Raw genomic sequence first — 24,823 nt, forward strand, 5'->3', positions numbered from 1 at the left:
AAAAGCAACACATTGAAATTTACAAAATCAGTATTAAAAAAAAAAACATAACGTCATCAAGTATTTTGATTTCAATAGAAAAACTATTGATTTAGATAAAATTTAGTTCAAGCATCTATTTTATACAAGATAGATATCGATAAGACAATGTATAATAGATATATATTGACACGGCAACGTAACAAAAAAAATATGAAAAGAAAAAATAATGTTTTAACTCCAAAAGGAATTTTAAGAGTATAGTATCGAGCATATCAAATCTTTAATTGATGGTGTATTAGCAAATTTGTCAATTTGAATTTGTTTAATTTTTGAACTTGTTTAATTTTTGACTTGTTTAATTTTTGACTTGTTTAATTTTTGACTTGTTTAATTTTTGACTTGTTTAATTTTTGACTTGTTTAATTTTTGGCAGTTTAAAGTTCTTGCTTCGATTCTTCCACATTTCTGAACCTTCTCATTAAGTATTTCATAAATTCTTCAAGTGTTTCATAAACTCTAAACTGTATTTAGGTAAGAAGTTTATTGCATTACAGTGGTTTAATTTCATCGAACCTTACTTTAAAGATTTAATATGTGTTTGAGATCATTGTCCTATTGTAATGTTTAATGTAGAGGCATATTTTCATTTACAAAAGCTATCATTTGTTTCTCTAGAATTGAATTATGTATGCATTTATCCACTGTACTTTGCTTGCCACCCCCATATTTCACGGTTCCTGTAGTTGCATTGGTTTTAAAGTTTCCCAACTGGTTTTTTAACATTTCGTTTGACATCTGAATCTTTTAGGTTAAACTTCGACTCATCTGATCATGGTATTCAGCTTCACTGTTCTATCGTCCAATTTCTGCGAGCCTTTGCGGACGATAACTCCAAACATGATTTTAGGTTATTTGCCGATATGAAGTTTTTTTGCTGCACGATATACAACCACTTACATTTATCGCTGTAAAAAGTATTTTCTGTAACATTGAGTTCCAATTTACTAATTCTATTTTTGGTTTTTTTTCCAAACGGATTTTTTCTCACGTGTCTATTAATTTTACGAATAGAATGAGGAATACTTTTCTTGATCGATTATTTTACAAATATAAAACCAAAGTTTCTGCCATAAATTACTTAGTGTATTCCAGCATTATGATCAGTGAATTTTTGTTTGATATCACTGATATATTTTGCACTCGCCGTTCTGTCGTGTTTTAGCTCTAATTTTTAAGAAAGGTTTACTTCGAAAAACTTTGCAAATAGTTGAGTATGAAAAGTCCATTTGACTATGATTTCGACTTGAACTGTTAGTCGATTGCTTCTTCTCATTGAATATTGTTGAGCCAGAAGAAATAAAACGATTCACGGCTAAAAGGGTGCCAAGGAAGACGGTCAATCCAGCAACAGCTTATTTGAAATTTATTATTATTGTTAAACAATTTTTTTAATGTCTGAATTTAATTATCGCATTCATTAAAAAAAAAAAACTCCCCATCTTTTATGACCAGGTAAAGCTATACAATCCTGAGGAATCGATAAAAAAAGTACATGGCTGTGATGGTTTTCGGACTTCTACAGACATGTGGACAAGCTGATGTAATGTTGCATACAGACGTGTTTTATTGCGTAATGTAATATCTGTGACCTTGAATTTAGTGACTAAAGTGAATTTGAACGTTTTTGTTACTCTAGTGTAAAATGGCGGACGATCAACCAACCAAAGAACATTAACGTCATAGCATGCTGTTTCACTTTCGATCAGGTGTTAGTACAACAGTCGCAACAAAAAAGATTTTTGATGCGTATGAAGACGTATTGAAGGTCAATAAGTGCCAACCTTAGTTTAGAAAAGTTTCCAATGGTGATTTTGACTTGTCTGATGGCGATCGAAGTGGGCGCCCAGTAAGTTTTGATAATGACATTTTAAAAACATAGGTGGATACAAATCCCAAACTGAGCATCCAGGAAATAGCAAACACCCTTCAAACTACTTGGTCAACAGTTCAAAGACATTTTAAAGAAACTTGAAGGTTTAACAGGGAGGGTATATGGGTCCTACATCTATTGTCTGAGATGAATTAAGATCACATCCAGAAACTTGAAATGACTGATATTTTCCTTTCAATGATTCAATTGCTCTCAAGGTACCACAGTGTGAAAGATTCTGGGAGCCAGTCTCACATCAGCAACAGGGATTTTTACTGGCCTGGCACTAAAGACCACAAACAAAGTTTGCAATTTTCATGTTACATGCGAAAACAAATTGGACATTTTCAGCTTTGATAAGTTGAAGAAATATGCAGACATTTTCATAAGTCTTCAGCAACAGCAACCAAAGTTTACTTCTACGCTCCAAAATCTTTAAATGGTTTATCAAACTTCTATTGCTTCTTGACCTAGCTGATATTCAGAATGATTAACAATGCAAAGACTGATTTTGAGAAATGCTCCACCTCCATCAATTCCAATTTACAACAGAAAACCTACAAACTCTTCAACTGAATTTGTAGGTTTTCTGTTGTAAATTTATCATCTTTGGAAAAAAGACATTATGCACTAGATGGTTCCACAGTTAGAGGAAGTTTTCTTCCTTTACTTTGGCTCAGTCTAATAGTTCCATGCTATGATACTTCTTCAACATCTTTAAGTTATCACGGTGAGTTTTCTCTGCGCACTGATGATTTAGTCCTCTTCTTCAACTATAACACCTGGAAGATCTTTTCTCAGTTGTGTTGATCTGTTTTTGAGTATTGTTGGATAAGCATCCTGATGGTTGTGCTCTTAACAATGGATGTACCTCTTTCAATTTTAGTTTTCCAATTTGACACAGAAGGCAATTACAACCACCAGAATCGCTTGTTGCTTCACCAAAATACTTTTGGTGTCAAAAAACTGAGGAAGTAGAGATTTGAACTAACCTTGTTCATACCTTTGCAATACAGTTTTGTAATGAGTACAAATACCCCTTGGTACTCTTTCATCATTAAAGTTCAATTTTGTCTTTATCAATTCTAGTGCTCTATTTATCATGAAGTCAGTGAGTTCTCTGTCTGCTTCTCTTATGCCCAGGAAACAAACACTTTTACGACAGTCTTCATGAGATTTTGCTTTATTTGGCATTTTAAACGTAATTTGGCCTCAATAAAGTTTAACAAATTGTTTATTTGAGTTAACTGACAAAATGGTAACAGCTTTTCCAGTTTAGCTTAGTTCTAACAAAACATTTTCAAAATTTCAAACATTAATTGGGTTTGTTGATTTGAGTAAAAAAAATTGGTAGAACAGTCGTATTTTCTTAATACCTCAGTATTATGTGCAAAATTAAAGTTAAAGAGAAAGTTTTCTAATGTTCAAAATTTATAATGTTTGGATTTTTTTTTTTACTAAAGTCCATTAATGGAGTACACATTGCATCTCATTAATACTTACAGAGAGTTCAAATATGGTCTTTCCAGTCTTCATGCATGGTTTCGATTTTTTAAGATGGTATTGCACATTGCATATAAAAAAAAAAAACAAGTGGCAAGCAAGATCTAAAGAACACAAAGAAAAAGCATCTGTAGCTAAACAAAAGATTCAGACTGGTTTTATGAACAAATTGGGACTTATTGTTGATTTCCCTAAAAGTGGTGGTTCTGGAACAAGAAATAATGGCAATACCTCAAGGCGTGCTTTTGCAGCATATGAATAAACAGCTGAAATTTTGGGTATTGATAAAAATCTTAAATTCAGATTTTACATTATCTTGTAACGCTCTCTTCAGGATATGAAATAGACTGCTTAAAGTTCAAGGATTATTGTTTTGACACTTTTAGACTATATGTGTCCCTTTATCCATAGTGTTACATGGTTCAATCAGTTCACAAAGTGTTGATACATGGACATGACATAGTTAAAAGCCTTACATTACCCATCGGCTTATGTCAGCGGAAGCTCTAGAGGCTAGAAATAAAGACTTCAAATCTTATCGCGAAAATTTCAGCCGAAAAACATCCAGAAAAGCAACAAATACTGATCTTATCAATAGACTCCTAGTTTCCAGTGATCCTATTATTTCATCACTGAGTAAATCAACATCACACCAAACAAATCATAAAGCATTTCCTTCAGATGTTTTACAATTACTTAAACAATCTTCAAACGATATTATTGTTTTATAATTTTTTGATGTAATTTAAAATTGACAATGTTTTCTTGCACTATTTTTTGCTTTTATTATTCCTAAAACATTATTTACCTAAATACTCAATTGTTATTCAATATAGGTGGGTCAAATACTCAATTGTTATTCAATATAGGTGGGTCAAAAATCCGATAAAATATTCAAATATCAATTTACCACTTTGTAACTAAGGAAAGCATCCGGTAACTAAGCAATATAAGTATCCATAGCAACTAAATTTAAAAAATTATCACTTTTGTAAGAAGTGTGATCTCATATTGGTTCTCATGCCAAATTTAGTGAGTATAGCACTTATAAAATATCTGCAGATAACAAAAATAGGTTGTTGCTAAGCAAAATAAAGGCATCCATAACAACGAAATAAAAAAATATTACCTTCAAAAAAAGCGCAGACATCATATTAGTACTCATACTAATTTTAGTGAATATAGCTCTAATATTAAATTAGTTACGAATTTTGTTCAGTAAAAGTGAATTCTGGCCCACTGTGCAGTGGCGCGTTTCCATTACACACGCTTTTTTTTTTGATTGTTTTAAACATACTTAAATATTGGCCTTATTATTATTTTTTTTTTTTGACGTCTTTTTTAGTACGGTACTACTCGCTGTATACTATGCAAATTATTGCTTCATGCTTATTGATAAAGAATCGTATGGTCAGGATAATGATGCATTATTAGTAAGCTTCTGTTGAAGTATTCATAATAAGCTTTTTGTCGTTGTCGCAAGCGAACCACTTAAGTCAAATTGAGGCAAATCACCTATTTCCAAAATTTACAAAATAATGTCTAAATTTTAAAAAATTATTTAATTATATTTCAAGCATTGTTACAAGATTATTGAATTCACAAAGTTTTATAGCTGATTACATGATATTGAAAAAATAAACAGTTTTTTGAATGTCCTACAAAACTTAGTTTTTTGAACGCGTTTTGCTTGCGATAACGACGTTTTGTATCCTTGTTAATGTGCTTCCTCAGACAATAGTCCCATTTATTTGGTAATGACCAGTCCTTTTATGTACTCCAGCAGGCATAAGATACCATTTATGCATGAGATATGCGCCAGCTTGTCTGTGTCAATGGGATCTTTGCATGATAGCTTATAGAGAATAATATAAAATCTTTTAATCAAATTTCCATCAACTTCAACAACTTTTACAAGTATTTTGCGACTCCTATAAACATTTCCTGTTGTTTTTCCAAAAAACTTCTACTTTTATAAACATCAACAACTAAATTCAGGAATTCTTTTTTTACTAGTAAAAAAAGGATCCTTTTCCTTATAGCAATAATAATATAATAATGTAAAATTTGCTGTACAAACTATTTAAGTTTGGTGAGTCAAAACTACGTAGAGTTTTGACTGTAACAGCCGTTAAATGTAAAACTTCGTAATTAAAATAAAAGTTCGTAAATAGAGTTTGGTATCAAAAGTTCAAAATTTTGTCTATTTTATTTTTGAACGTGTTTTTGTTTGCAGAATCGATTGCATCCTGTGACAGTAAATTCCAATCGTCGACCACTCTGTTTGTTAAATAATAATACCTGCATAATGTCTTAGTATATTGTCGATGAAGTCTTTTATTATGACGATATCTGGACATGCTGTGATAAAATCTCAAAAACTCTTCAAATCTAATATAATCAGCTGAATTTTATATTTTAAACATCTCTAATAAGTCGCCTCTTCTTCTCCTTTCTTGTAAGGTTGGTAAACCCAATATTTTTCTCCTTTCTTCATAACAAATACCATTCAGTGATTCAATCCTTGTCGATCTACGCTGTACATTTTCGAGTCTCTTAATATCTTTAGTACAATATGGGCTCCATACAGATGCTGCATATTCAAGCTGCGGCCTAATAGTTGACTTGTATAACAATTTTAATATGGAAACATCAAGGTATTTGAATCTGTGTTTTAAAAAACCCAATGTTCGATTTGCCTTATTTGCTACACTGATAACATGATTTTCCCATTTAAGGTCATTTGATATTATCACACCTAAATCTCTTTTAACTTCTGTTTTTTGCAAAATGTGATCTCCTAATTTGTAACTAAACCGAGGATTCAAATTGCCAATGTGCATTGTTTTACACTTTTCTTTGTTGAATTTAATAGACCACTTATTCGACCAATCTAATAACTTAAGTCTTCTTGAAGAGCGTTGGTGTTAACTTTCTTCTTCTTGTCAATATTGGCATGAAAGCACTCTAAATCCTCTGATCCAACCTTCTTTTTCTGCCAATAAAAGAAGTTCTCTGATCCAACCTTCTTATTCTGCCAATAAAAAAAATTCTCTGATCCAACCTTCTTTTTCTGCCAATAAAAAAAAAATCCCCCTACTTTTTTTTCATCCGAAGATGCAGTGTATGTGTATGCTCAGATTTATTCCCAATCAATTAGGAACGTTTGGTAAAATGTACTTCCTTTTCAATTCTTGGGATTCAGTATAAAAGCTACAAATAGTACCGCATACAATGCTTTATATGAATTTGTTAATAATGGCAGAAGAGTAGACACTTTACCATGAAGCGAAATATATTCAAGTTTATGATTTATGGAAACTGTATCCGTGATTACTGATTATATACTAATCTTCATAAGAAAAAGGCTTTCAACTTAAATATAATTTGTCTTTTTAACACACTGCATACGGATCGATTAATAGCATTTGTTGCTAGAAATTTTTGGGTTTGTTCACAGCGTTTCCTCTATTCTTAGCTAGCATTTTGCTGAAAAAAAGGAATCCCTTCTCTTTATCCTCAGTTTTTTGTTTGCACACACACTACCCTGTGGATTCAGCAAATTTCATTAGACGCGTTGTTAAAAGCTAACTTGAACACTCTAACTTTCAATTTTTGGCTGTGGACACCTCCCCCTATGTAAAGTATGAACCAAAAGCATTTTCGCTTTGACGTAGAAATCTGAAACGTCTGAGCAATCTGATTGTCTCATGTTCAGTTAAAAGATAAAAACTGACAAAAAGAATATCACTATTTCTATCTTTAAGAAGTATTCACTGGTCATGGCTTACTTTAACAAATAATAAATTACGTCATGCCACTGACTCATTGACTATTTGAATTATTTTCACCACTTTTGTTTGAACATTGAAAGACTTTTCCTAAAGAACATGCGACTATTTCTGAAACATGTTTTCAGCTCATACGAAAAAAAGAAAACTTAAATTCTCAGATTATTATTTTTTTTGTTTGAAAATCGCTCGGACTGTACACAACTTGGACACAAAAAAGGCACTTCTTTTTAGCTCTTGGAAATATCGAGACAAATAAAAATTGATTTTTCCCAATAAAGAATATATTCACAAAGTATGCTTCGAAATACACACGAAAATTGATCACTTTTAAACGCACAAAGGAAAAATTAGTAGCGGGTCTAAATAAAAATTTACCGGGGATATATGGTACTAATTCTGCAAACTCTTTATTCAAGACTGTTAACTCAAGTAAATCAGTTAAATGAAATGAACTTAAAAAAACGGTGCGCTATAAAAATCCCTGAGTAAAATCTTAATCTGAGTCTACAGCTGACTTCTTTGGTTTCTTTTTCTTAATCAGCTTTTTCTTGCTGTCACTTTGTTCTGGAGAAGAGTCTCTTTTACGAGATATCCTTTTTCTTCGCGAACTTTTCCTATCGCTATCTGTTTCACTGTCGTCTGAACTCTTCTTCTTTACTTTTCTTTTTTTTTTGTCCTTTTTCTTTGTTGTAACTTCTTCAAAAGAAATATCTGAACTACGTCGTGTTTTCCTTTTATGACGACGGTTTTCTTCGGCACTGCTGCTGCTACTTTCATCGCTAATTTGTTCTTTTTTATCTTCACTGTCTCCGTCGCTGGCCTCATAACGCCGACGGCTTTTCTTTTTCTTAGTTTTACGTTTGGGATCTTTTTTGCTTCCTTCGTCGGAATCGCTGTCGTTACTTGATGTCTGCTTTTTTCTCATTTTCTTACTTTTGCTTTTAACGTCCGGGCTATTATTCGAATCTTTCGTATTTTTTACTAACGGAGGTTCATCTTGTTTGTCTAGAGATGCTTCGAGTTTTTCTGATGGCAGGTTTAAATCAGCATATATATCGTTATCATCGCTCTCATGACCAATATAAGAATTCTTATGAGAAACATCTTCGCTTATATTCGATGAACTGTTACGTTGGAAGTCTTCAACATGATAATCGAGAGCTTTGACATTACTTGAGTTGTTTTTAGCTTCAGTTTGAAAATTATCCTCTTCTTCAACTGTTGTAGCAACAAAATCACCTTCATATAGATGTTGACCATTTTTGCCTTTTTTATCGACCTTGTCGTTTAATAGGCCGGTTGGGAACTCCTGCGCAGATGAAGGCGTAACACTTTTTTCCGTAATAACATTATTTTTTAAAAGTGGTGGGTTAACTAAAGTAGAATTTGACGATGTCATTTCCAACGGTGGTGAAGTTGACGGTAAAGGAATTTGATCAACAGACTCGACATGAACTGGACTGTCTGCCAAATCCATAGGCTCATCCATAATTAAATCATCTTGACCTTTTTCTTTTGTAAGAGTAGCATCAACGACAGCTGTCACTTTATTATTTATGTCCACCTCAGAATTTATTTTGAGTGCATCATTAACATTTTTAGAAATATCATTAGTCTTTTCTTCATTAGCTTTTTTCTGAAGCAAAAGATCTATTTTTTCCTTTACAGTTTGTTTTTTATTATCAATATCCTTTTCTTGCTTTCTTTTACGTTCAACTGAAGAATCCGAGCCAGTGCCGCTTTTTGAACGGTGTCGCTCAAACTTACCACGTCGGTCACGAGAACTACCACGCCTACGATCGCGGGAGCGAGATCTTCTTCTCGAACGTCTATAGCGAGATCTATCTTGAGATCTTAATCGTGGGCGACGGCGAGGCGAGCGTGAAAACCTTTTTTCGTGGGATGGAGAACGCCTTCGACTTCGAGAAGATGAGCGCCTTCGAGGTGATCTCCTTTCACGGAATGGTGAACGTTTTCTACGAAGACTGGTGGAGCGCTTACGAGGACTAGTGGAGCGCTTACGAGGACTGGTGGAGCGCTTACGAGGACTGGTGGAGCGCTTACGAGGACTGGTAGAGCGCTTACGAGGACTGGTAGAGCGCTTACGAGGACTAAGAGAACGTTTTTTTGCTGGGCTTGACCTTTTCCGATTAGGTGTCTTCGATCTACTTCTTGCAGGGCTACGAGAATGCTTTTTATTAGGACTGCGTGATTTCTTTTGGGCATTCTTTGTCTTCCTCTCAGGTGACTTCGATTTTTTAACTTCTGAATTTTTTGAAGCATTGTATTGATTCTTTGCTTTGCTTTGAACAGGACTACGCGAATTCTTTCTAGCAGGAATTTTAGATTCTCCCTTTCTATTGGAAACACTATTTCTCTGTGGAGATGATTTCTTTCCATCCAGTGAAAGACTTCTCTTTCTGTTATTCTCTTTTTGTCTGCTTTTTATACGGGAATCTTTATTTTGATCATTTTCATCATCTGAATGCTCTGATAAAGACGGTGTTGGTGTTCGGTAACGCTATAAAGAAAAAACAGAAAAAGAAAAGAAAGCACGTTTCAGGACCCTAGCTTCATTTCGAATGATTTAAAAAAAAAAAAAAATCAACTTACCATCACCCCACGTCCTCTTAATTTCTTACCAGATTTAGAAACCTTTAATATTGCAGAATTAGAAATAATTTCAAAACAAGATTAACAAGTAAATAAAAAAAAAGAACAACTAAAATCTGTGAATACGTTAAAAAGAAATGTAAGATATCCAAGAGTAAAAATGAGGGAAATAGAAAAAACATCAAATAAGAAAGAAGGAACAAATCAAGCAACAACATTTAAAAATATAGCACATAAGCGCAAGTAAAAAAAAGAAGAGATAAAATATACCATATTGATACGAGTACGAAGCTGAAGATTATTCTGGCGCGAATGTAACCTATAAAATAATTGTTGCTTGAAAGATTAAAACAAACCAAATAAGGTTTGTATAAAGTATTTAAAGGAAACATGGAAATAACCTCTTACCCTTCCCGCTCTCTGCGTTCTCTTATAGGAGAAGGTGTCTTACTTCGTCTCAAAAGAAAAGAGTTTGGTACAGCAGGGACATAGTTTAGGTCCATTCGTCCATCTTCCTTTAAAACTAATTCCTTTGGATCACGAATTTCGTTACCATCATTGGATCTAAATTTAATATTGAAAAAATTTGTAAAACATAAGATTTTAATAACTATATCTTGGGGGTATATAAAATAACAATTAAGACCATACCTGTTTTTATGTATGGGAGTTTCCAAAGCTGCTTTTGCTTTCTTCTTTTCTTTTTCCTCTTCACTATCTGTAGAACTTGATGAACTACTGGAAGTATCTTTCTGAACAACTAAGAAGGCACATAACTCTTTGATAAAATCTTAAAAATATAAACTTTTAACACTTTTAAGTTCATAAAATGTATCTGTAAATTTTCAACAAAATATCTTACTTTTCTTTGAGGACTTGGAATTGTTCTTTGACTTTTTAATTAATTCACCACAGTGATAAATCATTATATCAGCATAAGGTTTGTGTTGGCTGTTAGTTTTTTGACTTTCAATTTCTCGAATCAATGCATCACCAGATATTACATGGCCAAAAACTGTATGCAAGCTGAAAATTTAAGAAAATGAGATAAATTCAATTGAAAAAACAAAACAAATACAATAACAAATTAAAAATAAAAAAGTTTTTAAAAAAGTTTATCAGTACATACTTGTCCAAGTGCGGCGCAGGAGCCAAAAGTCTACAGATGAATAAAGATATAAAAACAGGAGAGATGAGATCCACAACATAGCACGGCTGCATACAGCAGAGTAAATATAAAAGCAAATCATTAAACAGAACTGATCGCTCTACACAAAGGAAATCGAAGATATACAAACCTGCAGTGTTATTTAAAAGAATAAAAAAGAAAAAAGGAAGATTTTCATTAACAAATTTTTGAAAATTTTGAAAGTTAATGATAAATACTCCTATTGTTTTGATCTTCCATTTACATACATAAAGAATTGTGATCCATTTGTGTTGGGACCACGATTAGCCATAGAAAGAAGATATGGCCGATTGTGCGGTATCTGAAAATTTTCATCTAGACAAAACAAAATATTTCCATGACAAAACCAAAGGGAAAAAAGTTAAAAAAATTATAAAAATTTATATTTTGTAAGGAACTAACCTTTAAAAGTTCCACCATAAATAGATTCTCCACCAGTTCCATTACCTGCCATAATAAAAATGATGGGAGAAGTTAATAGACATTTCTGTTTTATCAGGGATTTTGTTTTATTAGGACTAATAAATACTACCTCTGTTCCACAATAGTTGTCACATTTGAAATTTTGTTCCATAATACTTGTCCCATTTGATCAAACTTTTATAGCTATAGCTTTGCTTGTGTTAGACCAACTTTCAAAATTAATAGCTTGTTAAAAAGGGTTACTCAAGGCTTTCTAACAAGCTTGGGTATAAAGGTGACTCTGATGTGATACAATGGTGATGAATGGTATCACATCGCAGGTGCAATGTAGTCCGAGGCCGATGCGGTGAATTTCACGCACTCTCCAATATATTTTGAGATTTACACATCATCGTACGATATTTTCGCAGAATTTCACAATAAATTGTATTTACAGTGTAAACTAGTAATATTGTGATATTTCCGATGTATATATCAGTAATTACGAAGTTTTCGCAAAATTACAGAAAAATTTTACAAGCAACTAAAAACCATAACCGTAAATATGGGAAAATAAAAAGATAGTCTTTTTTTTTTTTTACATTTTATTTACATTTCGCAAACCATCTAAATCTAAATTACTTTTTAAAGTAAATTACTTTCACATGACTTACTTTTAAATTGATTTAAATAGACAAAGAAAAAGTAGATAGCATTTTTATGTAAATTACTTTTACTAGCAATAATAAATTACTTTAACAAGTAAAAGTTACGCATTTTTAAAACTAACTTTATGTAAATAATATTTACATGTAATATATTATTTTACTATGCTACTTTTTAAAAAATGAAGTACTTTTAAATGTAAGTATATTTGATAATTTAATCTAAGTTATGTTAAGTAGTATTTATTTAAAAGTAACTTTTTTACTTCAAAGTAAGTAAAATAGCTATCCCTAATAGGTTTGTAGCAACTAAATATAAAAACTTTAATCAAATTACAGCTTTTACAGCTTTACTAGTTTTCTCTGCTTAGAAAACTAATTTCCAATTAATTTCCGATGGAGCGTTTAATTGGGGAGGGAATTTGCGAAAATCTAATTTGGTTTTTACAGTTAATTCACTCTTTTTACAGATTACCATTGCAATTTAATCAAATACCTCGTATTATTAGAAGTACTTCGTATTTACAGTGAAATCTCGTGATAAATCATCGAATTACATCGTACCTCAAGAAACCTCGTAAGAATTTAGATGTTTTTATTTTTCCAAAATTTCTGTAAAGGTTTTTCTGATTAATTATTGTACTTTATTTTGACAATCGGTCACATATTTTTACGATGGAAAAAAAAAAATCCAAATACGCACTTTTGCGTGTAAGCCGATGCATCGCAATCGTAAATCTCGTACGAATTTCCCACCACATCCAATGGCGGGATGCTCTTAAAAATAGGTGATTAATAGGTGAATAAAAAATTGCGAGTCAGAAATAAGTTCTTTATTATTTTTATAGTAGAATTACTAGTTAATGAGTACTACTAATTTTTTCTTCTTAAACTTGCTATTTTAGAGAATAATTAAAACGTACAAATTTAGCAAATCTTTAAGAAAATTACTCAAATAGCATATATTTTCAATATTCAGACCAAAAGTATCCAAATCTGACAATTATTGTGGAATGGAGATTTTTATTTCCTTTTTTTACTACATACTTCTCATTTGATTTTATATACTGTATATACTGGTGTATAAGTTAAGGTTTTTAGCTGTTTAGAATGGGTTGATGTTCCTTAAGAACGCTAGAAGGCAAAAATATGAATCTGTGGAAAACACATCAACTTATAACTACTTTTATTTGACCTATTATCTTATTTGACCTGTTATCTCTTTGACCTGTTCAATAAATTTACAACTTCTTTTATTTATATTTTAAAGCTTAAAAGTTTAATACAGGCTTGGTTGAGAAAGGCGTGTGATCGCACTCTAATCTTGACCACGCATAAAATATTTATTTGCGACAACTTGGCCACAGCTCTTAAGATGTTTTGAGAACATTTCAAAAAGTATATGAAGCCGTTGGCAAGTTGTCGTAACTAAATATTGTATGCGTGGTCAAGATTAGAGTGCGATCGCACGCCTTTCCCGACCAAGCCTGGTTTAATAGAGAAAACTTTTTCATTAGCCACCAAAATTACAATGTTAATTATTATTAACATCATTTAAAAACTTTTAAGAAAAATTAACAGAAAAAAAACCCTAATAAAAGAAATTAAATTAAAATAATTAAAATCTTACTGGAGCTAAAATCTCCTCCTTGAATTACAAATCCCTTCACTACTCTATGGATTATAGTATTCTTGTAATGGAGAGGTTTTAAAGTTGTTTTCCCTTCACCCTTTTCACCTAAAACAATGAAGATTCAATAAAACGAAATAAAAGAACATAAAAAATTAAGAATTAAGAAATTATTGTATTTTATTTTAGGCACCTGTACAAAGTGCTCTGAAGTTTTCACATGTTTTTGGGCATATATCTGCAAACAACTCAAACACGATTCTGCCAGCTGAAAACAAGCAACAAAAAAACACTTTAATTGAAAAATTGGGGGAAAATTAAAATAAATTTTATAAGAGAAAAAATTCTCAGAGTACATCATTTAAATAAGATTTTATTTTATAATAAAATATTTTATACATAGAAATGTTAAAATATAACAAAAATTTATTAAGTTAAAAGCATGATTTAGAAGACAAAAAAAAAAAAAAAAAAAAAAAAAAAAAAATATAATAGAATTTTTCAGTTGTTTGGTTTAAAACATCATTTTTTTTATGCCTAAAGTAAATAGAAAATGGTTTTTAAAGCTTTCTTGAAATATTCACAGAAGTATAAAAATATTAGTCCTGTAAAAATGTTGTTATATGGATTTAGCGAGTTGTAGTTGCATAGAAATTTTAACAGGATTTTCTGCAGTTTACATTTCCGTACCAAGGAATCTCATAGGCATGGTGGCCCCAGAGGCTATGCAGGAATCCAACGTGGACTTTTTAACATTTATCTAAGAATGACCTTGTTATGTTTCTTAACAGATCCAAAGAAAAGTTCGATTTCAGTAAAGCTTTTATTTTTGATTCAAGAATACCAATACAATAATATCACAAACTTAATATTTATAGTAAAATAGAAAGTTCCTAGAAAGATACAGAACATTCTGGAACGTTATTATATATCTAGAGGGTTCTATGGAAGATTCTCGAATGTTCTGTTGTATCTAGAAAGTTCTAGAATGGACCGTAACATCTCCTCGCCAGCTTGGTTTTACGGAGAGCAAGCGTTTTGATTATTCTTTGATAGGCATCTACTAGATCGCCTTGTTTTGACTTGTTTTTTTATCTTGACCAGTCGGCTCACACGACAACAAATCGGGCTGTACTATTATTGACTCCTCCACCTCCCCAGAGTTGTAGCGATGCCTGAGTTGTTCAATATGACAATGCCAGACTAGACCATCAGGCTCTGTCTTCACTATGACAGATCGAGGACCGCATACTTCAGTGACAATAGCCGTAATCCATTTTGAGTTGTAATCATTACTTGAGCTAAAATATCTGGCATAAACCAAGTCTCCCACTGAATATTTTACAACTTTGGAAGAGTCCATAGATTGCTTTGATTGTTGTAAATGAACAGGGGATGGCAAAAGCAGATCGATTTGCGCCCGAATTTGTCTGCCATTGAGTAATTTGCTAGGGGACGATCCATTTGCTAAAGGAGTTCGGCGGTAGACCATGAGAAATTCCTGAAGAGCATTCTTAGGAGGTAGGTTTGATTTCTTCATGGCTTTTTTGAAAGTTTGAACTAGTCGTTCGGCAGCACCATTTGTGGCGGGGTGATATGGAGCACCTTTGAGCAGGACAATACCTCGACTATTACACCATTCTAGAAATTCCTGAGAAGTGAATGAGGAATAGTTATCGGTAACTAGAGCATGTGGATAACCGAAGTGTGCAAAATCTTCTTCCAGTAAATCAATGGTAGATTTGGCACTAATAGAAGATGTAGGATGAATACATGGATATTTAGATAGAGCATCAATCATGATAAGCCAATTAGTACCCATGAAATTGATTGCATGATCAAGATGTAGACGACTCCAAGGGCGTTCTGGTAGCATCCATGGATGGACTGCTGGTTTTGATGGAAGGTTCTGATTTTCCGCACAGGTAGTACACTGGTGTGCTAGATTAGTGATAGCTGAATCAATGCCTGGCCAATATACGGCAGATCGTGCGAGTTGTTTCATTCGTTGAATGCCGAAATGACCTAGGTGCAGTATCTTCAAGACTTGATCTTGAAGAGTTTTGGGGACGACAACACGTGGACCATAGAACAAGCATTTGCCTGAAACTGAGAGAGCTTCGGAAAGTTTTTGGAATTCCCGTATCTCGTCATTATTGTCGGATTCGACCCAACCATCTCGAACATTGCGAATAACTGCAGCGATGACAGGATCTTTGTTCGACTCGCGGACCAAGATATTCGGATCATGCATATTGATTTGACGACTAACGGTTTTCACCGCACAAATCATTAAATTTTCTTCACTACTTTCCTCCCCATCGAAAATGCGATCATGGTCAACCGGTAATCGACTGAGCGCGTCAGCGTTGCCGTGTTCAGCTGTCTTACGAAACTCGATTTCATAATTGTATTGGCTAAGAATTAAAGCCCATCGAGCCAGTCTATTTGCTGCCATAGCTGGAGTAGCCTTTGTTGGACCAAATAGAACCAGTAGTGGTTTATGATCAGTGACGATGGTAAAACGACGACCAAAAAGAAATTGATGAAACTTTTTTAAGCCAAAAATTATTGCCAATGCTTCTTTGTGAATTTGACTGTAGCGACGTTGACAATCAGTGAAAATCTTCGATACATTTGCAATTGGACGTTCAGAGCCATCTGCTAATCGATGAAACAATATGGCACCAATACCAACTTCTGAAGCGTCTTTTTCCATTCCTAACGGTTTCGAAGGATCGAAGTGAGTAAGAACTGAATCAGATGATAACAACTGTTTCACAGCTTCAAAAGCTGACTGTTGTTCGGATGTCCACTGCCATGGCACATCTTTCTTAATTAGACGATAGAGCGGGTCTAATGTCATAGACAAATTTGGAGGAAGAAATTTGCCGTAAAACTGTACTTGACCAAGAAAAGATCGCAGCGTATTAACGTCCTTAGGAACTGGCATAGCCAAAACAGCATCAACTTTGTTACCTTTAGCAATACCTTCCGAAGATATTATATGACCAAGATATTCGATCGAAGGACTAGCGAAAATACATTTTTCTAGACGACAGCGTAGTCCGTTTTTGCTTAGTCGTTGTAGAAGACCACGCAAGTTGGAAATGTGATCAGCTGCGTTGTTGCCACTGACGAGAATATCGAGATAGACAGCTACACCAGGTAGATCACTTGTTAATTTATCCATTGTCTCTTGAAAGTACCCCGGTGCTGAAGTGATTCCAAATGGAAGACGTAGCTGAAGAAGTACACCAGTATGTGTACTGAGAGCCAGTCATCTCTGAGAAATTGGACCCAAACGAATTTGATTATAAGCGTCAGCCAGGTCAATTTTTGTGTATCCATAACCGCCACGCAGTTTACGCAACAGGTCTTCTGGCAACGGCATTGGGTAGCGATGAGGTTCTAGCTGAGTATTAATGGAGACTGAATAGTCGCCACAAATTTGAATCTTTCGTTTTGTTTGTCCCGGAAGCGCGGTCTTTTGAATAGGAACCACAGGTGTACCTTCGTTATTGAATTGAGTACGTTTCCAAACACCATGCTTGATACCAGCTTCGTAAGCCTCAACCAGATCTTCTTGAATAGCGAAAGGTACAGGTCTTGGACAGCAGAAGATAGGCTTGTAGTCAGGCTTGAATTTTATTTCAAGTTTAAAGTCTTTCAAACAACCCAATTCTGGTTTAAACAGGTCTGGAAACTCAGAACATAGAATTCTGCACCTTTGTTGGAGATCTGTAACAGACCTTTTGGCAAAAAAATAAGTAGTTTTATCACATTCTTAAAATGATCAACAAATTAGTTTCCCATCAATTTGTTTATGATTCCAAATATTAAATTCTTTATCTAATTGCTTAATTTAAAGTGTTTAAATTGATTAAACTTTGAGTGCTAATTTATTGGTATTTCTCACGACACAATCTAACTGTTGTAACAATCATTTCAAAACAAAGTAGATATTTAAAAAAAAAATTCTTATTACATAAATTGCTTTCTACAATTGTAATAGACAAAATAAATTACAGAAACCTCACATCAATCAATAATAATTATCATATTGAATTTCAAATTATTCAAGAAATGCTCATAGAAAATTTAAGAAAAGCTCATAATGAAAAAATTTGAACTAAATATGATAATTCTTTTATAAACAAAAGTAAAAAAAAAAAAACAAACCCATTTCTTGAATTTTTGTAAAGCTTTGAAATTGAATTAAACTTTTTATATAGAATTTTTGTGGTCTTATATAGTTGATAATGGTATGTAATATTATTGATAAATTTTTTATTCAAGATTTTATAGTTCTAGAGCCATTCTTCAAGAGTTTTTTTCGCAAGGACATATGTTTACTTCCAAAATGTTTCAACAACATGTAGAATTTATTTCTATAAATATTTCTATAGTATACAGTTTATGTGTTATATATTATATAGTTTACATATAGTTAAGTAAAAATGTTAAAATAAAATGTTTTTTGATTACAACCTGTTCACAATTGTAATATTTTAAGAATGTGGCAAAAACTTTATATTACTTAATAGCATGTAATATTAATATTTTTAAAGTAACTAAATTTTTGTACACATTTGAGTTTAATGATACAGGTTGTTTCAATTTGAAATTATTCCACTTTCATTTCTCTATTTCAGAACAATCTTATACGGTGTCTTAAGCTAGGTTGAAAAAGGAGGAAAGTAGGGCAAATAATACATATAAAAAGATGTTCTTTTTTTTTTGCTAAATTTCTACAAAAAGAACTAAAATTAAAACTAGAAATCATAAACAATATAAATATATAAGTTTTATCATTATTTACGTAAATTGTATTATACATTAAATTTAAAAAACTATACAAGGCAAGATTGTTTACAGCTTCCTGCAGCAAATATATTTATTATGGCATCTAGCAGCGTTTACTCTAATATACAAGGATTGCAGAAACAGAGTAACTAGTAACAAATCATATTTTGTTAACATAAGTTTGTGGCCAAGTTGTATTCAAATGAAACCAAAACATAAACTATGTTCACTACAGCATGACAGTGCTATTTTTATTTTTGAATTATTACAACCCTGGCTTGTTGATTACATCGTACAATTGAAAAAGATTAAGTTTGTTTGTTTATATCTATAAATAAGAAATCTTTATAGGACTTGTTCACTAAACTAGAGTTTTTCATATAAATTTTTGCTGCTATTTTTCTGTAAATTTTAAAACATGACTACTTGAAATACAACAGAAGCTAAAGACATAAATTGTGTTACATAGCAATATGGGACAAAATTAGTCTTCACTATTTAATAATTTTTACTTTCAGGCTGTTAATCTTTAAAGAGAGACATCAACACTTATGATTCGTTTGAAAAACTAAATTAAAGACCATCTTATGATATCTTATGATAAAATACTATGTATAGTTTATTTTAAATCACGCTATTTTATCATAAGATTTTAAATTTAAGTCTATTAGATATCACATCATTTTAAACATAAATAAGGTAAAAAAACCGAAAAAATATTTATAAGACAACAATTGATAAAGTAACCTGGAACTTTGTTAATTTGCACATCAAAGAAACACCTTGGCCTATACCCTTTTGCAGGAGGTGGTGGAAATTTTAGTAGTAAATTTTCATCGTCTACCATTTTTAGGTAAGGTAAAGTTGTGAGTCGTTCTCGTGCTAATACATTAGCGCATGCGCAGTATCTTAACAATTAAAAAAGTCAGTCATTGGAACATGTATATACGGCCAGTCATTTATGATTGCTAAAAATTTTTTAGAACCCAGTCTACCAATTGTAACATTTGATATATATATATAAAAAAACATGATCTTATGTTAAAAATTCTTGATTTACTAATTTTTGAAAGCGCCTACCGCTAATAGTTTTCGTTTTCGGATGCTAGAAAATAGTGTTTCACTATTTATAGTAGCTGATGATATGATTAATAATTTCTGATGTGATAATTTAACAAACTTATGTTGTTTATAATATCTGATGATATGATTAATAATTTCTGATGATAATTTAACAAACTTTTTGCTGTTTATAAATTTAGTGATTTATAAAAAACATGAATTTAAAGCATTTTGTTAATCTTAAAGCAGAGTTGATAACGCCTCCCGGAAGATATTTCGGAGGCAAGTTGGTTTAGAGACCGCCTCCAGTGGCTTCTGCCTCCCGATTGGCAGCAGCTCCCAGAACTTATTTTTGGAGGCAGAATGTTTTGAAGGCCGCCGCTTATCGGGAGGCGAAAACCACTGGGGGCCGCCGTCAGAAAATATTTTGGAGGCAAGTTGATTTCGAGACCGTCTTCAGTGGCTACCGCCTCCCAACTAGCGGCGAAAGCCATACTGAAGTTGGTATTTTAGTCACCCGCCGCCAGAAGAAATGAAAACAAATGGTTTTGCCACGTTTGTCAATAGAGGTAAAGGAGCAGGAGTTTTTGATTGCTCATAAACTCTCGATTTTTAAAAGTGATAAAGAATTTGTTAAAACAATCGATAGCAAGAGAAAAAAACAGCTTGGTTGTCGTTTGAGGCTGTCGTAAAAAACTCTCTTGGAAATAAAAAAAGAAGAAAAAATCTGCTGTTTAGTTGTTAGAATTCCCAAATGAATTTCAATTCAGAAATACTTCGAAAAAAAATGTGCCCTAAAATTTTTCAAAAATTAAAAAATTTCTACGCAAAAAAAATCTGATGTCAGATTTGAATTCAGCGTATCAAAATTAGGTAAGAACAAGTGTCAAAATTAATGCAATAAATTTTTTGTTTGCCTGTGTTATTTCATAACAAAAGTTAATTATTTTTCTGCGCGTTTTAAGACAAGATTTAGAATTTGGGTTTTCTCTTATATTCCATTTCAAAACAAGTGACATTAAATGGAATCCTTTTTTTTATTGTTTGTATTATAATATAATTCAAGCTTAATGGAAGACTAATATTATTTTGTCAATTTAAAACTTAAGATAGTAAATAAAAACTTTTTTTCGATACTCTCCGATTAGAAACTTTAGACTTGATAAGTTTTTCCATCATCTTGATGATATTATACAATATAGAAACGATAAAAATGACGTTCTTAAAAATGAAATTTTAAAGTAGACTTTTTCTACAGCCTTTTTCAACTCTCATTTTTAAAATAATATTGTTTTCTATCGGTTAGAATGCACCATTTGAATTTATTGCTATAAAACAACCCAGCGCATTTAAGGGTTAAACAACTAATTTTTGGTTGCCATGGTGACCTATTCTCACTAACAAAACCGAGTTATAATAACACTCGCTTTAGAAGGCGTCCAATGCCAGAACCGAATTTGTGAAAATGTTCTAGAACCGAATTGTGTAAAAACTGCTTAGAATCGAAAAAGATTTAACTAATTTCTAGAATCGAATTTATTGAACATAGAACGAGATGATCGAATATCATTAAAAGTTTAATGAAACTAAAAATACTTTAAAAAAACCCAGTTACTTTTCACAACCGAATAATTTAGCATCGAATTTTTTATGGTCGAATTTGTACAATCGATTTTTTTACAATCGAATTTGTAATGTTAAAACTTAATTACTTTCCACAGCCGATTAGTTAAGCATCGAGTTTTTTTACAAGCGAACTTTTTTACAACTGTAATTTTAATGCATTTGTGATGCAGTTCAAAGATGGCATAATTTTTTCAAACTGGTTTTTGTGTTAAAGGTTAAAGTGTACACGATCCTTTAAAAAAAAAAGGTTTTTATTATTTTCGAAAATAATATATTTTTTGTTTTTGCAAAACTTTAAAAAAAACATCGTAAAATCCAACGAATGCATGTGAAAATATATCAAGCTTTGTTTAAATTTAAAATAGCAAAATGGAATACAAAAAAATTGAAGGTGACAAACGGAAAACATTTGTGTATGTTGCAGGGGACTTTGGCTACATCAAAAATAAGGAAAACAATGGTTTTGTGTATCTTAAGTGTAAGCACCGTCATCTTTGTGACGGAAGTGCAAAAATAGTTTTGTTAACTAATTTACTTGAGACAATACATGGTCACACTTGTGGAACTAGGCCCCAAAACTTTGATCATCTTCCAGTTCTTGAGAAAATGTGAGAGATGGCTTCAACTACACAGCTACCTTTGCGTGAAATCTACAACAATGTCATCTAGTCCTGAAATGAACGTGTTAAGGCTGCACTTACTTTCAGAAAGTGTGAACAAGTTCTACAGAGTGCACGAAGAAGTTGCTACAACACAAACCCTAAATCTCCAAATGAAGCAGTTCTAAACATGTTGCAGCCCAATCCATTTTCTAACATCTACAAAGGCCTTGCAGAGTTTGAGAATCAACTAGCTTTGTTCTTTTGTTCTTCAACACTGCTGACATATTTGTCAGGTAAATCATTTTTAAGCTATAATTCATTTCAAAATGGGGGAACATAACCTTAAATAATTGTTTATTAGTTTAGATTCCAGCTATTTTTAAATGTTAATAATTTCTCTTTTTTTAGAAACCACTATCCTGTTTGTTGATGCTACATTTTTTGTGGTTCCTGCCATCTTTCATGGTGGTCAGCTGTTCAATATTTCACTGGAGTTAGGAACAATGATCGTGCCTGTTCTGCATGTCTTAAAGACTGTGCGAAAAGAAGGTCTCTACCTACGTGTTTTTAAAAAGCTTTGCGAACTTTCTCCAACTTTAGTGCCACAGACTGTGATGGCTGACTATGAAACTGCCATCAGAAACTCTGCCAAAGCTGTTTTTCCAAACATAAGAGTAACCGGTTGCAGATTTCATTATGCCCAGGCAATTCTTAAAAAGATTAAAGCCAGCCATTGGTCTGTAGGTGGAATACACAAGGAATAATGACCCATTCATCAGAAAATGGTGTCGTAAGTTTGTTTTCATGTTCTTGCTACCACCCAATTTAGTAAGGCCTGAAGTTGACAAACTAAAAGCTGAAGCTAACCATCACAGTGACATTGCTGTTAAAGAAAAAATGAAAAAGTTTGTTCAGTATTACGAAAGGTAGTGGATGCTCCGAAAATCTCCCGAGATGTTTTCTGTTCATGGCCTGTGTCATTGTACTAACAACGTGTCTGAATCCTTACACTCCAAGATGAATCGTTCAATGACAGCACACCCTGGGTTTTGGCGTTTCTTGAATGAGCTGCAACAAAATTTAAGTCTTTATATAATAGCACTTTAGTGTTTTGATTCAGCAGTTGAGATCCTATCCTTAAAACTATCTTTAAAATATCAATTTTAAATAGGTCGTCTATTCAATGGAAGTTGAGATGCTCCAGATCCAAAATGGTTCCCAACCTAGAAGAAATCTGCATCAAGATTGTCAAAGGTAGAATGAGCACCTTCGTGAGTACAAAGAAAAGCTTGCAAATGGTGAATGGACTGCAACCATTCACTGTCCAGTATGCAGAGGACCAACAGCAGATTTTATAAATGTGTTTATATAATGTACTATTTAATATACTATTGCATACATTAAATTTTTTATTTATTTAACTGATTCGATTCTGGAAGATTCGGTTCTAGATGGTGGTTCTATATTATTCGACTGAAACAAGTTTTAATCACTTAATTAAAAAAATTCGATCCTAAAAAATTCGGCTGTAAATGATTCTTTCGTAACAAAGAAAGTTCAAATTCGATTCTAAATAGCTTCGATCAGTAAAAAATTCGATCGTCTCATTCTATTCTATTTAAATTCGGTTCTGACATTGGACACGCTTTAGAACGGTGTTCAGTTAAAACTTTTTTAAAATTACTATCCGTGTCTCACCAGAATAAATCAGGTTTATTTTTACGAAACCGAATCGAACTTAAATTTAGCAATGATATATTATATATATCAGATGTCTAACTTCGATCCGAAAAGTGAAGCCGCGGAAGCCATTTCTAATTCGGGCAAAAACATGCATTTTTAACTTTTGTTTCGCACGTCGGATATAGCTTTTGCCCTTATTACAAATGGCGGATTCAATTTGTAAACGAAAAAGCGGCTTCACTTTTCGTTCAATAAAATCCCGCAAGTTAGACATCTAGTATATCATTGAAATTTAGTAACTCAAGTAGAAGTTCCTTTATATAATACTTCGGTCACGTCTATTTTTAAGTATTTTTTAAAAACAAAAACAAAATGGAAAATTTATAAAATGAAGAGATATCGGTTCTCTTAACCAAAGTCAATGCTCTGACGTATTACAGAAAACGATGCCTGCGAAGTTATTTTCATTTGAAATTGTATTATATCGGTTCTCTTAACCAAAGTCAATGCTCTGACGTATCACAGAAGACGATGCCTGCGAAGTTATTTTCATTTGAAATTTATAAATCAAATTTTATTCAGCTTTGTCTCAAGATTTCGGCTAATTTGGAAAAAATTGAGATCTCATGATATATATATATATATATATATATATATATATATATATATATATATATATATATATATATATATATATATATATAACATATACACACTTTATTTCATGGAGATTTATAAAACCTCTCGACTTCCAAACAAAAGTTTTTAAAAAAACCAATCTCGCGATGTTGTCTTATTTAGCTACCGATTTTTAAACTCATTTATTTGAAATAAGGTTTTAAAAAGCAGTGTGAACGGAAAAATACGTCACTAGTTTAAATAAACACGTTTAAAACAAGTTTTTTTTTTGGTGTGAATGGGGTATTAGATTTTAAAGCGAAGCGCTACCAGTTTTAATTTAGTGATGCATTTAATACATTCACCAAATTAAAACTCCAGTAAGCGGTTTTTCTTAGTAGAAAAAAAAAAAAAGTAAATAAAGTACAATTTCTAAAAGCATTAGGCACAATTTTCTCTAGCGTGAGTTAAGGGTTAGAGAAAGTTGTAATGTTATTTATAACGATTAGATAACTTTTTTATTTTTTTATTTATTTATTGCTTGAAGTGTGAGAGAACTTTTCAAAATACCGATTTGTCGAAAAAGATCGCGAGAATAAGGTTTCTCCCCTATGAATTTCGAGTTGATTCACTTATATCTGATATGACGTTCCTTTCGACTCGCTTATTCAATTTGTTTTTATTTTGATTAAGCTTGTTTATTCGGGTGGCATAGTTT

General features: G+C 32.3%; 3 protein-coding genes across 5 annotated transcripts; 1 reads left to right on the forward strand and 2 right to left on the reverse strand.

The window, feature by feature from the left end:
* Positions 1-5,826: 5,826 nt before the first annotated feature.
* On the reverse strand, positions 5,827-6,258 carry LOC149886555 (uncharacterized). Its single transcript, XM_090090507.1, has one exon. It carries the CDS (start codon positions 6,256-6,258, stop codon positions 5,827-5,829), a length of 432 nt encoding a protein of 143 aa, XP_089946633.1.
* A 1,214-nt stretch (positions 6,259-7,472) lies between these two features.
* On the reverse strand, positions 7,473-19,423 carry LOC145190803 (uncharacterized). Of its 3 annotated transcripts, XM_080067727.2 has the most exons (12): positions 19,262-19,423; positions 13,902-13,976; positions 13,709-13,816; positions 11,414-11,458; positions 11,239-11,326; positions 10,952-10,981; positions 10,685-10,848; positions 10,474-10,582; positions 10,231-10,386; positions 10,093-10,141; positions 9,823-9,864; positions 7,473-9,730 (listed from the first exon to the last, which is right to left on the reverse strand). In XM_080067727.2, exons 1-12 carry the CDS (start codon positions 19,359-19,361, stop codon positions 7,703-7,705), a joined length of 2,994 nt encoding a protein of 997 aa, XP_079923853.2. In that variant the 5' UTR covers positions 19,362-19,423; the 3' UTR covers positions 7,473-7,702. The 3 variants fall into 3 exon arrangements, with proteins under 3 accessions (XP_079923853.2, XP_079923855.2, XP_079923854.2); XM_080067729.2 differs by lacking the exons at positions 11,414-11,458; positions 13,709-13,816; positions 13,902-13,976; positions 19,262-19,423 and having other exon boundaries at positions 10,952-11,037; positions 11,239-11,324; XM_080067728.2 differs by lacking the exons at positions 11,414-11,458; positions 13,709-13,816; positions 13,902-13,976; positions 19,262-19,423 and having other exon boundaries at positions 10,952-11,090; positions 11,239-11,316.
* Positions 19,424-21,286: 1,863 nt separating this feature from the next.
* Positions 21,287-23,209, forward strand: LOC149886556 (uncharacterized). The gene is made up of 3 exons (XM_090090866.1): positions 21,287-21,449; positions 21,568-22,097; positions 22,213-23,209. Exons 2-3 carry the CDS (start codon positions 21,992-21,994, stop codon positions 22,566-22,568), a joined length of 462 nt encoding a protein of 153 aa, XP_089946992.1. The 5' UTR covers positions 21,287-21,449; positions 21,568-21,991; the 3' UTR covers positions 22,569-23,209.
* Positions 23,210-24,823: the final 1,614 nt, after the last annotated feature.

This window comes from Hydra viridissima, unplaced genomic scaffold, assembly GCF_058129835.1.
Source record: "Hydra viridissima isolate aposymbiotic clone 2 unplaced genomic scaffold, HvirCarnegie_v1 scaffold_6, whole genome shotgun sequence".
Lineage (NCBI taxonomy): Eukaryota > Metazoa > Cnidaria > Hydrozoa > Anthoathecata > Hydridae > Hydra > Hydra viridissima.